The sequence below is a fragment of the Saccostrea cucullata genome, unplaced genomic scaffold (genome assembly GCF_032062105.1).
Source record: "Saccostrea cucullata isolate Sc308-1 unplaced genomic scaffold, CSIRO_AGI_Scuc_v1 ctg2401, whole genome shotgun sequence".
NCBI classification, from domain to species: Eukaryota; Metazoa; Mollusca; class Bivalvia; order Ostreida; family Ostreidae; genus Saccostrea; species Saccostrea cuccullata.
Window position 1 is genome coordinate 33,812 of NW_026938167.1, and position 16,146 is coordinate 49,957.

The following is a 16,146-nucleotide window of genomic DNA, read 5'->3' on the forward strand; positions in this document are numbered from 1 at the left end:
ATAAGTATTTATGAGAATAATACTATCTATTGTAGCTGCTGGCTGTCATCTTTGCTTTTATGATTTGCTGTCAAACCGGAAAGGAAGGTGCCATTTAATGATATTGTCTTAAAATAGACATATTTCAACAAATGGCAATCTGTTATTTCCACATATCATTAATGTACAAATAAATATAGATTATTGGATCTGTATTATAATATCAGTGAAGTATTTTTATGTGATATAGTATCCAAAATATGAAAAAAAAAATGTTTTACTTATTTTAAAATAAAAACAAATAATTATGATTGTAATGAATTTTGAAATTCTACTTTTGTTATTTTATGAAAATAAATTCCTCATCGATTTATAAATCATGTCATATTGTTTTCAGGCATAATAAAAAAGGCTAAATATTGCTTTCGATTGGAGTAATTTTTTGTAGTTCATTGTTATATTTGCAACATTACCTTGGCAACAATTGTTTGACCTGAGTAAATTCAGATGATCTATTGCTATCCGTTTTCGTGTGCTAACATTTAAAGATTTTTAGCTTCTTCTCTTCAACCACTCAACCAATTTCATCTTATTTTGGTATAATGCATCTATGGGCCAATGGGGACCAAAATTTATGGTCTCTGCCCCATGGAGCCTAAAGGATAAGACAAAAACCACTAAAATTAATTCAATCTTTAAAAATCATTATTACTCTTGTACATCAAGCGGTCAAACTGGTAGCATGAATGTAATAAACATTGAGCCTTCTACCTCAGTTGTGATATTTATGGCCCCAGGGTCAGTGGCTGTAGTTCTAGGGTGGGGATCTTTTGATTATATAGTAAAAATGCATTATTTCTTTGAAAATCTTCTCTGTTCCTGGGTATTAAACAAACTTACTACATAATACTATGATGAGCAAGGATGTCTCCTCTAGAATTGGGCATTTCCCGGTCCAAGGGTCAGGGAGTCTTGTGTTAAGACTTGGCTCTCTTGATTAAATAGTGACAATGCGTCCACCGAAAAACCAGGCAATAGGTGGCACATGGCATGTCATGGATTTTAATTATTTTTTGCATGTAGACTTCTTTAAGCAAGTGTTTACACATGACAACATTAAAATTTTTTTAGTGGTCCTCTAGTCCTATTTTTGGTAAATGTCTAATTTTAAGTACAAAAAGGTCAACATTAGGGTATAAAAATACTACGTTTTTATTTTGTTTTATATGTAACAGATATTCAAAAGCTAGATGTGTCAATCAATATTATTTATAGGAAAGACTCTTATCTTTTATTTTAAAATGAATAAGACTCCAAATTGTATTTCTTTAGAAAAAAATAATGTGGTCCAAAATTGAGTTTAGCAAGTGAAGTTTTGAATTCAGTATCCGATTTTTGATACGTTATAAAATCCAATACATTATTATGACAGAATTTTTTCCTCATGTTATTATGAATACAAAGTACAAACTTTTGAGTCACTTCATAAAATTGGTGGGAACAGGCATATTGAGGGAAATAAAAGGAGTCAAATTCACCTATTATGTACGATTTTTCCCAACTTAAACCGATCCCGATCGGAATTATATAAAGAAGAAAATACTATAACTGTATCGTTAATTTTGGCTCTTTTGTTGTTATATAGTTCAAAATTTACTAAATTTATTTTTATACATGTCTTATAGGTGGCAGTTGCCTTTAGTTTGATAACTTTAAAAATTTTGATTTTTTTTTTTGATCGGGATCGGTTTTATTTCAATCGGGTGTGGTTTTTAGGAATATTTCCTAAACATGGGTTTTTCATTTTAATTTACCAGAGAAATAATATGCCTATCTGTTGTTTCTTCTCTATCAGTAAAATGTTTTAAAAGATTTTGTCCATATATTCAAATGTATACGTATATATTTAAATTCCTCATGTCTTTTAGGTTCATGATTACAGTCACGGGCACTGGAAGTTAATGTAAATATATAGTATGTGTATGTATAAAAAAAGAAGGGTAGGACACTCTTTTTGAGGCAAATTTGGGTTTGGAGTATTGTGGGCCTTTCTCGGAAGACTTGACGCGATTATTCGTTCACATATAACTTACTTCAAATATATGTACCGTTTCGTTCCGCTCCAATGCCGTCCCTTCGAAGGAAAAGATGTTTTTATACCTCCAAGTGGCTAAGAATTTCGCTAGACTGTCTTACTTCCGGTTTATCCAAACTGAATAAAAAGGTAAGTTCTGATTGGTCTTTAATAAAATAAAATTTAGACAGTTGGATAGACATGAAGCGAGAAACAATTTATTTGTCATGATATGTTCAACGTTTGTTGAACAGTTAGTTGCAGTTTATATATTTTAGCCCTTTCACAATTAATTTCTACGAGTAATAATGAATATAAGTATAGTATAAAAAAGTTACGTTGTGTATCTGTAAGACATTGACCAATCAGAACTTACCTTTTTATTCAGTTTGGATAAACCGGAAGTAAGACAGTCTAGCGAAATTCTTAGCCACTTGGAGGTATAAAAACATCTTTTCCTTCGAAGGGACGGCATTGGAGCGGAACGAAACGGTACATATATTTGAAGTAAGTTATATGTGAACGAATAATCGCGTCAAGTCTTCCGAGAAAGGCCCACAATACTCCAAACCCAAATTTGCCTCAAAAAGAGTGTCCTACCCTTCTTTTTTTATACATACACATACTATATATTTACATTAACTTCCAGTGCCCGTGATTACAGTGTGCAGTTAAAACATCTTTGATTTCTTGATACTCGGTATTTAAAAAAGACATTAGTGTTTGTACATGCATTATGCAGCAACTGAGAGAAGACAGCTTAGCTTTGTTAAATATCTTTATTTCTAAGTAATTTTTTTCTTTCATTAATGTTTTCTGAGGAATTAATAAGGAGTTAAATTCTGTTAGTGGCGCACGTACCTACAGTGTAAATACAGAAAATATTTTTATGTGTATAGTCTCTTGCTTATCCAAGTTTTTTCAACCCGTCATCTGTTAATCCTTTCCCCTATATGTATTCCTCTTTTACCAAATTTTATTTTATGTAAATAAAAAAAGTTCTTTCATATGCATCATTATTTAAAAGCCCATAAATCGCAAGCAAAAAGCAGGGGGGAGGGGGGTGTAAGGGGGGATCATGGCATCATTTTTTTCAAAAAGCTGGTTTCATGAATATAAAAAACATTTTAGAATAAGCCAACATAGCCACATATTTTAACTCCATATTAAAAGTGAGTATGTAATTATTTCGATCTCCAAATTATTAAAAAAAAATTAAAAAAGAAAAAAAAAAACAGAAACGTTTACAGAACCAGCAGTAATCTTGCGTAATAAATATTATTGTTACTTATTTTTCAGGGTTTTTTTTTCATATTTTTAATGGGACCGCTGCTTGTTTATTTTTATTTGACTGCAAAGATAAATATATTAAAGATTTTACAAAAAACATGTATCATGAAGTAAACATCTCAACTTCGTTAAATTAATTTTGCTAAATCTAAAATATTGACGATTCCTTGATAATCAGAAAAAAACTTCATCACATCCCAATTACGTAAGAAATGTTCGGTATAAACAAATAAAAAAAACTAGTTTTGCGCATATCCTAGTATTAAAAACATGTATAAGAAGATATAAAAACATTATTTAACATTCTGGATAATGCTCTGTGTAGAGTGATTGAACAAAAAAGGAGAAGTTACTTATTAAAATTTTTAATTATTTTTCTTTGCACATTTACGCAAAGAATATACAAACTTTTCTGGAAGTCTTGTAACTGATTGTGACGCAGTCTTAGCAGGTATATGACGTCACTGATACATCAATAGAAACGTGGATTCAACCTGAATAATATAGCCCATTTTTATCCAAATATTACGTTTGAAGGCGTAAATGAGTTCTATTTTGAAAATAAAGTAAAAAACTAAGTTACTTTTTGTTTAATAATTTTCTTTAGTGTGTCGATTCTAAATATTTCTCTAGGATTCCGATATTTAGGTGTGTTTCAGATTTACCGATGCCACGGGAGATAACTCTTGCACTGCAAAATTTCATAAAAACGTCTATATATTTTGCCAGAAAACTAATTCAAAAGTGTTTTTCCCACCGATTTTATTTTTGAAACAGAAAGATGAAATATTTCTAGATTTAGTACAACGTGAATTATAGTCTTGTTAAAAATGTATTGGAAGTTACAGTTCTTTGTTTCTGGCCTAAATTCAATGGTTTATATAGAGGAACTCAATAACACGAAAGTAACGGATATTTTACTAAATAAGTAATTTTCAAACAAATCTTCGATTACATTATTCCATTTGGACTACATTGATATTGTTTTCAATAAAATATCAAATATTCGTCACATTCGATGTGCCGCCTATCAATACAATACTGCCTGGTTTTTCGGTGGACTGCCTCTTAAAATGTCCGCGGATGGCTCTTCTAAAATTGTGAAGGTCACGTCCCCTAGGTCAGAGATTTTGTGTTAAGATTGGGCTCTATTGATTATATAGTGACAATGAAGTAATATTTTATAAATCTAACTGCTTTTTGGTATTAAACAAACTTGCCACATACAAAGTTATAATGAGCAAGTATGCCTCTATCCGTGTAATATGAAGAATCCTGATCCCACCTCTGATGTTTCGAAGGTCCATGTTTGCTCTGCTCTTCTTTTGTATTGTCTTATGTATGGACTTTGAGATTGAAAACTGTTCGCTATCTCCATAACCTTCTTCTTCAGTGTAGCCAAATCCCTATAAACATGTACTAAGTACTTTTCATTTAAGCCTGCATTCTTGAAAGAATTGTTTCAGTGGTCATCAGCACCTTTGTCTTTTGGGTTGTCTCAGGTAATCAAGAGCAATGTTTTAAGTACGATATATGCCTCATACAATTCTGTATTTAAAAAAATAAAAGATATTTTTTAATACAGAACTGTATTCGACATACATGTAAATCCAATACATAAAAGCTAGACATGTATACTTTTTCCAGTATTTTGTTTAGTATTAAAAAAGTCATTTATTCAATGATCAATTCTTTCTATACAATTCTGTACAATGCATAGTAAACCTCGGGAAAAATTAACCAAACACCTTTTGTTAAATCGTTATCTTTTAATGCCTTAAACAGCTAATTAGAGTAATAGACAATATATTCCATTCATTAAATTGTTTCCTAAGTTGTCCCCATTTGATTCAATGCAAACTTCAATTGCAAATTTGAATCAGTCCTAAATTTGAGAAACAGGGGGAAAATCTGGTTATTGTCTTTTTTATTCCTCAAGCATTTTTCCGGCATAAAGAATAGTACGAGGGGTTATCAAAAAGTTCGTGGATTGAAGCTATAAAATTAGTACTATGTAGTCTGTGCTTTCAAAATTTATATGGAACATAAAACAACAAAAAATAAAGAAATTTTGAAAATTTTAGCCTGATACGTTCATTATTTTCCAAATTATTATAAAATGAAAACGACAATATATGATCACCCGGCGCTGTCGTCGTTTATTTTAATGACGTCCGATAACGTGATTGTTTTTTCATTGTCCGCTTCTTCTACCTCATACACTTTCTTGATGAGAAAACCCTGGAGCCGAGTAAGGACTAAAACCCGCCTTATTTATATGACTTTACAATGTCATGAACAGTGGCCTTCAATGAATATAATATTCCAAATGGATCAATACATTGGGAGAGATCCGCGCTTGATTGTGCCGACATATTTTGCCTTTGGGGGTTCTATATCTACAACGCATGATCAACGTCATTTTTTGACGTGATTGATTTTTCACACCTTGACTGCACATCGACATTAACTGTGTATCCCTTTTCTCTCTGAATCTATTTTGACATTAAAAGACAAGTACTCTGGATGCATTTTATTTCTCTGTAGCCAGTTTCAACATATTTTGGGTCTATACCAGTTTTTTTCAGGGGCAAAACTTTATAGAATGTTGAAAACGGAAGCCCCTCCCCCCTCTTGACGTCATTTTCAAGGCCTCATTTGTTTGGACATTCCATGTAAAATTTGCGATAAAATTTCATAGAACTTCCAGAATGAAGTGAAAATTTCGTATTTTATGGAACAATTGTGTCCAGACACATACCTGTTTTAACGGGATTTTTGGATGTCAAATGACCATATCAAAAGAGTTTTTCTCAGTTACACATAGGTCGCAAAAACGTCCTGTTCGAGGTTGCGCCGCCTGGACATACCATTGCTTACAAAAACATCACTAATTTATTTAAAAATAAAATTTATGATTTATGGTTTATTCATTAGATAGAAAAGATGATGCTTACTAGATATTGTAAAATTCATTGATGTGCTTAAAGCGGTTTTAATTTTATGACGCTAGTCTACGAACTTTTTGATACCCCCTCGTATTATTGCAGTCCGGAAGACCGGGCTGCTCTATACATACAAGTTTAAGTGTTGGTGTATGGGGACTGAGGTGGGAGTTATTCAGAATGAAAGGTTTTTATCATAATGTTCATTCCCTTCATAAATTAAGAGACACACACTATATTTACTTCCATAAAGTGGATCTGTAAAAATATAGATGTTTTTCATATTTAATATATAAAGTTGCTTTTCATTCCTTTTCAGGTCCTTTTTTTTAGAACATCTAATTTTACTTATCGCATAAAAACGTGCTTTACACAGTCTGTGTTTTACATTCTGAAAGTGAAATATATTTTAAAAATAGGTTATACATGTTTCTGATTTTAATGTATATTTAATGTAGTCCAAAGTTACATGTACTTGACGAATTGATAAAGTTTAAAAGGGACCTGGGTATCATTTTTGTTCGATTTTCATCCAACTATAAGTTTTTAAACTATTCTCGACTATCGTCTCCATCATTTAGAGGCATTCCTTTCTCACACGTATCTAAGCGGTTTGATGACAAGACTCATTTCTATTGTTTTCTTTATCTATATCACGGGCGACAATTGATGGTTACATCAATGTTTTCTTGTTGTTTTTAAAATGTTTCTTTTAAGCATGGTTAATACATATGAGCATTACAAAGCATGCCTTTTTAATGATCCGTAAAACTTGTTTGGTTTATGCAATATATATTATGATTTTGAAATATCTTATTAAACTGAACTACATCTGCATTTTACTTATTTCTGCCTTTATATGAACGTTTTCAGAGTCATAAAACCTTTGTTTGATATTGGACATTGATTCAGAAAATTGATTCGAAGTCCTTTTTGGATTTGCGATTTTTTAAAAACAAAATATCAAATGAAAAGTGTGATATCTATCAATTAAAATTTCAATCAGTCCGAAATATGATATAGGGTTAAATACTTTTATACATGTATGTAAGTTTGATAAAAAGTTACAAAGGGCTAATCATTATGCCATTCGTGTTATTGGGGTCTTCTGTTTGATTCCTTCTGTTTGTTTGCTCGCTCTCTTCTTCATCTTCTTCCCCGACTTTGCAAGCACTCCGAATTATACCAAAAATTTGCAAAAGAACACATATTCCCTAAAATACAAAAATGTATTCAATATTATTTGTGAAACATTATGAAGAAGAAAGGAAACCTCTTATGTTCTACTCATTCTCTGTATCTTTGTCTGTGTCAATATTATTCACATCTTTCATAATGAGGCAGAGACACAGAGCACTGTGAAATATCTAATCGTTTATTATACTTAAAAAGCATATTCTGAATTGATAATGAAGAATGATTTTGATGAACCTTACGAATGAAGGCGATATAGTTCTCAGTCTTACCAGCTGGGACCATAATTTACATGTATTGCAGTCTTTCTAATTATTTTTATGAGTGAAATTGAATTGATAAATCAATTAGTATATTGCCTTTTAACTACATGTGTCTACAATATTTTAACACCCCCCCCCCCCCGAATTTCATTCTGAAGAAGTCCTTATTATGTCTACTTCTGCTTCAAAAGCCATGGGTCTGATACTTTATTCGAAATATGATAAATTATTAGTTATTGGCATACATAAATTTCTTCACGACAAATTTTCATAGACAGCAGACTTACCATTATGGGGAACACTTTTATTTCCTCCTCAAGAAGCCCCCTTATTTTCAATTTCTGTTGCGCTTTTTTTTCAATTAACTTCTCTTTAACTGCCAAAAAGCACCCCTACATAAAATGGAATGTATATTTTAATCATGCATGTATACGTAAAAGTTATGATATGAAACACATGGAAATAACGAACATTATTCATGATCAAAAATTCATTAAGCATTAATCCATTTTTAAATTTAAAAAAAAGTTATGCTATATATTAAACGGAAGATATTTTGTTGCTTCCGAGTCATATAAAGACTGTTTTGCAGAAAAGTAAGAAATAAATTCTAACTTAGACAAAAATATAAAAAAATTAGACATACCACATTTTTTGTATCTTAAAGGTTTAAAAAATGATACATGAAAATGATTAAGAACAATCAACCAATTTTTTTGTTTTGTTTTTGAGCAAGAACATTTATAGGACCCGTATAATCTCGCCATGTCCATCTTGGATTCTCATACGGAGGAAAAGTAATTATCACCTAATTCTAATTTGTGGTTAAAAGGCTTGAACTTGGAATAAAAGATAATATAGAAACTCTTGAAAAAAAAACCTTTCAATTTTGGATTATTGATTGATTGTATATTGTTTAACGTCTCTCTCGAGAATTTTTCACTCATATGGAGACGTCATCGTATGCCGGTGAAGGACTTCAAATTTTGACCTTTACTCGTCACTCAGGGTAGCGAGGGATCTATATTTTTCTAACGCCTGCCGCTGAAACGGGGTCTCGGTTTTTAAGGTTTCATGACTTCAAATAAAGTGCCGAGCGCATGGCGAAGGAACAGTTGCTATCCAAATTTTATAGACTTAGGCTGAGATTCGAGATCACGACCTCCCGATCACGACGCGAGCATTCTACCGACTAAGCTACCGGGAACGGTTTCACTTTTGGATATTTTACCAGAAAACACATTAATGGTTATTAATTTTTACGATATGCATGAAGACTTAACTTTTCGAATTTTAATATATCTTACAGAAATATACATAGTACCTGTATGACATGCATACGGATTTGATATCTATATTGATTCGATACAAAGAGATTTTAATTATGTTTTAACGTAGAAGTTGATGGAACAGTCGATATAATGACAGCAAATGTAATTTATCATTATGTCAAATACAGACTGATGATTTTCATACTAACTGTCAGTCGATTACATATATTAAGGCACTGAATTGATCACGGATTTTGCTGCTATAATACGTCCTAGACAAGGAGCACACTGCGGGTGAAACAGGTCGGCAGGGGATCTTCAATCCTCCATGGCACCTGATCTCAACATTGATGTTTTAGAGTTTCTCTTTTCTCTGCTCCTGAGTTGTATTGTAAGAATAGACTTTTGAGCTTTATCACTGTTCGTTACTTTTATATTTTTTTATTATCATAAAGGGTAAGGAAATATCATAAGAAATATCATATGAATGTCTTGGCTCCTTCATAAGAAAATGACTTTTATATACTATAGTCCAAGGGTAAAAAATACAAAATAGTAATATGGTAAAATAAACCTATTATCCAAATCATATATTTTTTTTTATCTTTCGGACTAGACAGTGAATTATTCAAAACCTACGGGCTTAAGATTTTGATTTAAAAAAAAGGGGGGAATTAACATCAGAATGAAACTAAATCTGCTTGGCATCAATAAAATAAGACATCGAAAACTCAGCTGTCTTTCAACAATAGCAGTAGACAATTTTAGAACTCTACCTGTGTCCTTAAGACAGGAACAGAATGACAGAGGGTAATGTAGTTACTGTATTTCCAAACCTGTTAATGTCGGAGGCATAAGAATGCTATTTTTTTCTTTTTTTTTTTTAGTTATAAATGATGATCCAACATTTTCTATCTTTTAATTGAGGATATGGTTTTGAAGTACCTGAATAGTTTACCTTTTCGTTAAATGTTTTCTGGGTGACTCTGGCATGACAGTCGTCATTAGTTGGCTGGAGATCCTCCGAAATGACTCCGAGACAGCAGAACATTGGAATCTAGGATTAGTCTGCTGACAGGAACCATGAGTTGTACACCATGGAGTCGTGTCAAAATTATTAGAAGTCCCGTAAACTGTATCTACACCGCAACACTTGTACTGAAAAAAATTACATGCAGCATCATGACAATGATGACACTGTGATGCTTTACAGTGACGTAACCTCATTTTTGAAAGTGGGGTTGGACATCAGAAGGAATAGCAAATACAAGAACAATTGCCAAAACTCGAAAATCCTATTTCGGGGGATGGAGGTGAGGTGGGGGCTGTTCTATCTTCTTTTAGTACTAATGAAAGATATGGAGATAACGAACAGTATTCAATATCAAAGTCCATAAAACAATACAAAATAGGAGCAGAGCAAACACAGACCTCTAAAACATCGGAGGTGGGCTTAGGTGCCATGGAGGAGTGAGCATTCCCTGTCGACTGGTCATACCCGCCATGTGCTCCTTGTCATGATCGGAAAATAAACACTGCATTACCCTTATATAATCCTTATTTGACAATACTGCAACTAAAAGTGGGGAGCCAACCGAAATTTCAATGTACCATCCCTATAAAAAAAAAATGAAATCTGGAAAAAAGTGGGTGCCCCTCCCCCCCCCCCCCCCCCCCGAAGTACAATGGCAATATGTAATAAAGATTCTATGAAAGTCTCATCAAATTTTATGCAGGGTATGAGAGGAGTTGTGAATAAGAGATAGGTACCCCAAAGCGTAACGGACATACGGGCAGACGGACGTACAGATGGACGGACGGACATCCCGATTACTGTAGACCCTCCCGCTTTTCAGGGGGTGGGGGTGTGGCTATACTGCTCATATTGATTCAGTTTATGAACTTGATTGTTCTTTGCCTTTCATCGCCGTCTTCATACAACTTATTCTCCCCTATATACATATACTTACTTCAATTATCAGGATACTCCATTGGTTTGATGTTTTATTTTTACTTCTGATATCATTACTCACAAAATTGTCAATTAAGGATGATTTCATGTCGGTGTGCAGAGTTTTCCAATTCTGACATGGAGTGGATAATTTAAGAAAATCATATCTTCAACATATTTCCGAAAAAAAAGATTTATAAACAAGCTATTTATTTTCAAGATAATTTCTATTTGAAGTGATAAATATAAATTCATATTTTTGGAATGTAGACTTAACGTATAGGGTAAAAAAATATTTACCATTTCTTCTTTTTCTCCTTGGACAGTGTCTAAACTTATATAGCAATAAGTCATGAACACAACAAGACCTATAGTACTGACAAGGAAAACCTGAAAAAATCCCTCAATTTACATACAATTTACATTGTTTCTTCATTTTGAAGACAATTGGATTGAATTATAAAAAGACCGTGAACGGACAAAATATTTTCTTGATGGCGAAGTATTTTTTTGTACTATATTACGATTTTCGAAGTTTTAGATCTTGAGTGAGATATTGTCATATTAGAATAATTTATGTACGACTTGTTTGTTGTCATAGTCAGTTAGACGCTTGTGTATAAAAATAAACGTTTTTGATTCAGCAGACAGCACGTTGTGTATTGAACTCGTAAATACAATTCAGCTTGATTTGTAATACAAAGTTACGCCATCCAAATATTACATGGTGTCAGAAGTGAAGGCAATCCATTGCGCTGCAAGAAGCCGAAATTTAACCCACCTGCGGTTTCAACTTTAGTAATCCGAGTGAATGGCCGGATTGGAAACAAGGGTTTGAACGCTATAGAATAGCAACAAAATAACACAAAGACGACGAAGATATATAAGTAAACTGTTTGATATATGGGGAAAGAAGCAGAGCATATTTTCAAGTCGCTTACGTTTGATGATGAAGGAAACAAGAAAAAGTACTTGAAAGTGATGAAGAAATATGATAAATATTTCGTCCCGAAGAAAAATGTCATACACGAACGTGCACGATTTAGAGAAAGAAAACAAGGGACTGGTGATTCTTCAGAAGCATTTATTTGAGCTTTATATGAACTAGCAGAACTTTGTGATTTCACAGACAAAAACGATCAAATACGTGATCAGATTGTTATTGGATTAAAAGATAAAGAAGTCTCTGAGAAGCTGCAGCTCAAAAGCACACTAACATTAGAAGAGGCTATACAGTATTCACGTCAGACAGAAATTGTAAAAACGCAAATCCAAGACCAGACTACACAGTTCAAAAGTCGGGATGAAATTAAAAGGTATGGAAAGCAGAAAGAGTCATCACCTAAACATTTCATTGCTAAACAAGCACAAAGTCACAGGAAACCAAGTGTTCAACAGTGTGGTAGATGTAAACGTAAGCATGGACCCGAGGGAAGATTTCCAGACATGGGTCAAAGTTGTAAAGCTTGCCACAAAATGAACCATTTTGAAGTTTGTTGTCACACCAAAACACCAAATCAGCACATACAGTGTTACATGTTTATGACTCAAACAATGGAACACCTGATGAAACATTTCATTTGGGATCTGTAAACTATGACCAAACAGATGACCCTTGGACAGTGACCTTGAAAGTATGTGACCTCCCAGTAAATTTCAAGATTGATACAGGTGCTGACATCACCATTATGTCAGATGTATCTTTCAATAGGATTTTATGTCAACCACAGCTGACACCTGTGAAGTCGCTACTGCTGAGTCCTGGTGGAAAACTCAACTGTAGAGGGAAGTTTGTCGCAACCGTGAAGTTCAGAGGAATTGAATACACCTTTATCATCTACGTGGTCGAAGGGCCTCAGACTAGTAACTTGGCTCTAAGTGTTGCTAACAAATTTAAACTTATTTGCCTCGTTGACGAAGCTAGTGTGTTTGGCTCATGGGGACTTGTCAAATGTACCCCAATGAAAATAACATTGAAAGAAGAGGTAAAACCATACTGCTTGAGCACTGCTCGTCATGTTCTGTTTCCCTTGCTGCCTAAGGTAGAAGAAGACCTTTCAAGAATGGAGGAAGAAGGCATCATACAAAAAGTAACTGAACCTACCGAATGGTGTGCCCCCATGGTACCTGTTGTGAAAATGAATTGGAAAATCCGTATTTGTGTGGATTTGAAGAAAGTGAATGAAGCCGTTAAACGAGAGAATTTTATGATTCCTAACTTGGACGATGTTTCACCAAAACTTGTTGGAGCAAAATACGTTTCCAAACTTGACGCTTCTAGTGGATTTTATCAAGTGCCATTGCATGAAGACAGCTGGAAGCTTACTACATACATAACCCTACTGGGCAGGATTTGTTTCAAGAGAGTTCCATTTGGTAAAACATCTGCACCCGAGATTTTTCAAGAGAAAGGCATTAGTCCTAACCCGAATAGAGTCAGAGCAATCAAAGAGTTGGATGCGCCAACTAATGTGAATGAACTGGGCAGGATCATTGGAATTATCAACTATCTTGGACGGTTCCTGCCGGACCTGTCGACTATCATGAAACCTATTACGGACCTCCTTAAGTCAGATGTTGTGTGGGTGTGGGGACCCTCGCAACAAAAGGCATTTGATAGCATAAATGAAATGCTCACGGAAACCCCAATCTTGACTTTCTATTACGCCAAAAAGCCCGTAGTTGTGAGTGCAGTTGCAAGTAGCTATGGAATCGGGGGAGCAATATTTCAGCAGGAAGGCACTGATCTGAAAGCGATTGCTTATTGTTCTCGCACAGTGATAAACACTGAAACTAAATACGCGCAAATCGAAAAAGAATGCCTTGCTGGAGTTTGGGCATGTGAGAAGTTCTCCAGATACTTAGTCAGACTTGACAGTTTCAAACTGCTTACTGATCTTAGAACACCCGTATGATGTCAGCGTCTACTTATGCGTTTACGCAGATTCAATGTATTCCCAGACACATTGTCCAGAAGTCCTTCTAAGCATTCAGATACAGACAACACTGTTGAAGAAATTACCATTTATGTGAACTCTGTTTTGGAGACAAAACCAGTGTCGGATCAGAAGCTAGAACAGATAAGGCGGGAGACAGATCTAAACAAAGAACGTAGACTTGTTATGAACTTGACAAAACAAGGTTGGCCTGATCACAACAATTCAGTACCAGAAGGAGCTAGAGACTACTTTTCTGCGCGAAGTGAACTTTCCATATTTGAAGGAATTCTGTTGTTCCGTAACAGAATAGTTATTTAAGGAGTCCTTCGCAGTGAGATTCTGGAAACTATACATGATGGACATATGGTATTTCAAAGTGCCGTGAACGTGCAGCAACCTCTGTATGGTGGTCTGGTCTGTCAAAACAAATAGCCACCAAAGTTGCAAATTGTGAAATTTGCCAGGCACAGAGATCTACCAAAAGGAAAGAGCCGTTAAAAACAACAACCCTACCTGAGTGTCCTTGGCAGAGAATAGCTGCAGATTTATTCGAAATTGATGATAAACACTACATAGCTGTCATGGATTATTTCTTACGATATCTGGAAATAGCCTATCTACCCAGTATTACCAGCGACTAAGTAATTGGCAAATTGAAGAACATCTTTGCTAGATGGGGCATTCCGGAAAAACTATTTACAGATAATGGTACTCAATTTACCTCGCAAACCTTCAGGACATTTGCGAAGGAGTATAACTTCATACAGTTATTCTCGAATCCGCATTATCCCCAAACGAATGGAGAGGCCGAGAGCGGAGTTAAAATTGAGAAACACATTCTTAAACAGCCGGATATTTTCAAAGCACTCATGGCATACAGATCAACGACAATTACCGCAACAGGCGTAAGCCCTGCATAATTGATCATGAGACGGCGAATTAGAACAACTTTACCTACTTTGGACAAGACGTTAAATCCAAGATGGCCGGACCTAAATACCATCCGCAGTCATGTTGAGGATACAAAAGAACGTTACCGATTCTACTTTGACAAGCATAATGCGGTACGTCCACTTCCTAGTCTGGAGGAAGGAGAAAGAGTCTTTGTAAACCTTGACAATGAAAATTAGTGGAAGGATACAGGAGTTTTCAAGAGTTTTGACCCTGATCAGAGAACTTGCATCATCGAAACTCCTCGTGGAAACAATCGTCGGAATAGAAGGTATGTGAAATTTACATCAACGAGACCTATTGGTATACATGTATCACATAGTCCGAAAACAGTCGACATAACAGACACTTTATTTTAGAACTTTGACAATAATTCGTTCCGAGCAGTAGAGAATCCCAACCAGGCAAATGAACCGAAAACATTGCATCTGAATCTGGAACTCCTTAGCTACGACTGTTACGCGATCCGATCCGGAAAAAACAGTTGTTAAACCTAATCCTTTTAATGACATTATTCCCCTTGAATGAATCGTTGAGATTGGATACGGATTTGTTCGTGACATGGACTTGTGCATAATATGGACTGTCTTCATTATTTGGAATGTCTTGTGTTATGTTGAAATATCATTTTTGTTTGAAGAGTTAATTAACTTGATAATTGTACGTTTTAAATGCACATTCAAAACTTGATCTGTCCAAAGCAATAACTTGCCAAGTTTCTTAATCTAGTTTTGTACAATCTAGTCAAGTTAATTTTTTTTGCTATAAAGTCTTATTTCCTATGTTTAAATTACAACACTGATTTCTTTAAAAAGGGGGAGATGTCATAAAAGAATATTTTATGTACGAATTGTTGTTGTCATAGTCAGTTAGACGCTTGTGTATAAAAATAAAGGTTTTTGATTCAGCACGTTGTGTATTGAACTCGTGAATACAAATCAGCTTGATTTGTAATACAAAGTTACGCCATCCAAATATTATAGATATCTTGTTATTTGGAAATTTGAATTCAAATAATCGAAGAAAACTTTCTTTAAAAAATTTACAAAAAATATAATATGCATGATATGACGTTAAGAAAAATAGTTATGACAGAAGTCAAGGAAGGTTTCAAAAATCCACCTTACAAAATATATGATTTAAGACACATACGATTAAAATTCCGATTTCTTTTTTCTGATTCCTTTGTGAGCTTTGTATGACAATCCACCAGTTGCAAAGAAAAAATATAACAAGGAAGAGGAAAATGGTCGCAATCAGTATAAGGTAGATGACCAGAGCCATCACTT

At 34.1% G+C, this 16,146-nt stretch overlaps 2 protein-coding genes across 4 annotated transcripts in view; one reads left to right on the forward strand and one right to left on the reverse strand.

The window, feature by feature from the left end:
* The window catches only part of LOC134249546 (tetraspanin-18B-like), a 29,215-nt gene extending 28,925 nt beyond the window's left edge, over positions 1–290 (forward strand). For all 3 annotated transcript variants that reach the window (XM_062731881.1, XM_062731880.1, XM_062731882.1), the window contains one exon: positions 36–290. In XM_062731881.1, the coding sequence (XP_062587865.1) occupies positions 36–98 (63 nt within the window). In that variant the 3' untranslated portion in view covers positions 99–290. The remainder of the gene's footprint in view (positions 1–35) is intronic.
* A 7,048-nt stretch (positions 291–7,338) lies between these two features.
* LOC134249542 (uncharacterized) lies at positions 7,339–16,146 on the reverse strand. Its single transcript, XM_062731878.1, has 6 exons — positions 16,010–16,146; positions 11,268–11,357; positions 10,987–11,100; positions 9,975–10,174; positions 8,033–8,137; positions 7,339–7,502 (listed from the first exon to the last, which is right to left on the reverse strand). Exons 1-5 carry the CDS (start codon positions 16,139–16,141, stop codon positions 8,107–8,109), a joined length of 567 nt encoding a protein of 188 aa, XP_062587862.1. The 5' UTR covers positions 16,142–16,146; the 3' UTR covers positions 7,339–7,502; positions 8,033–8,106.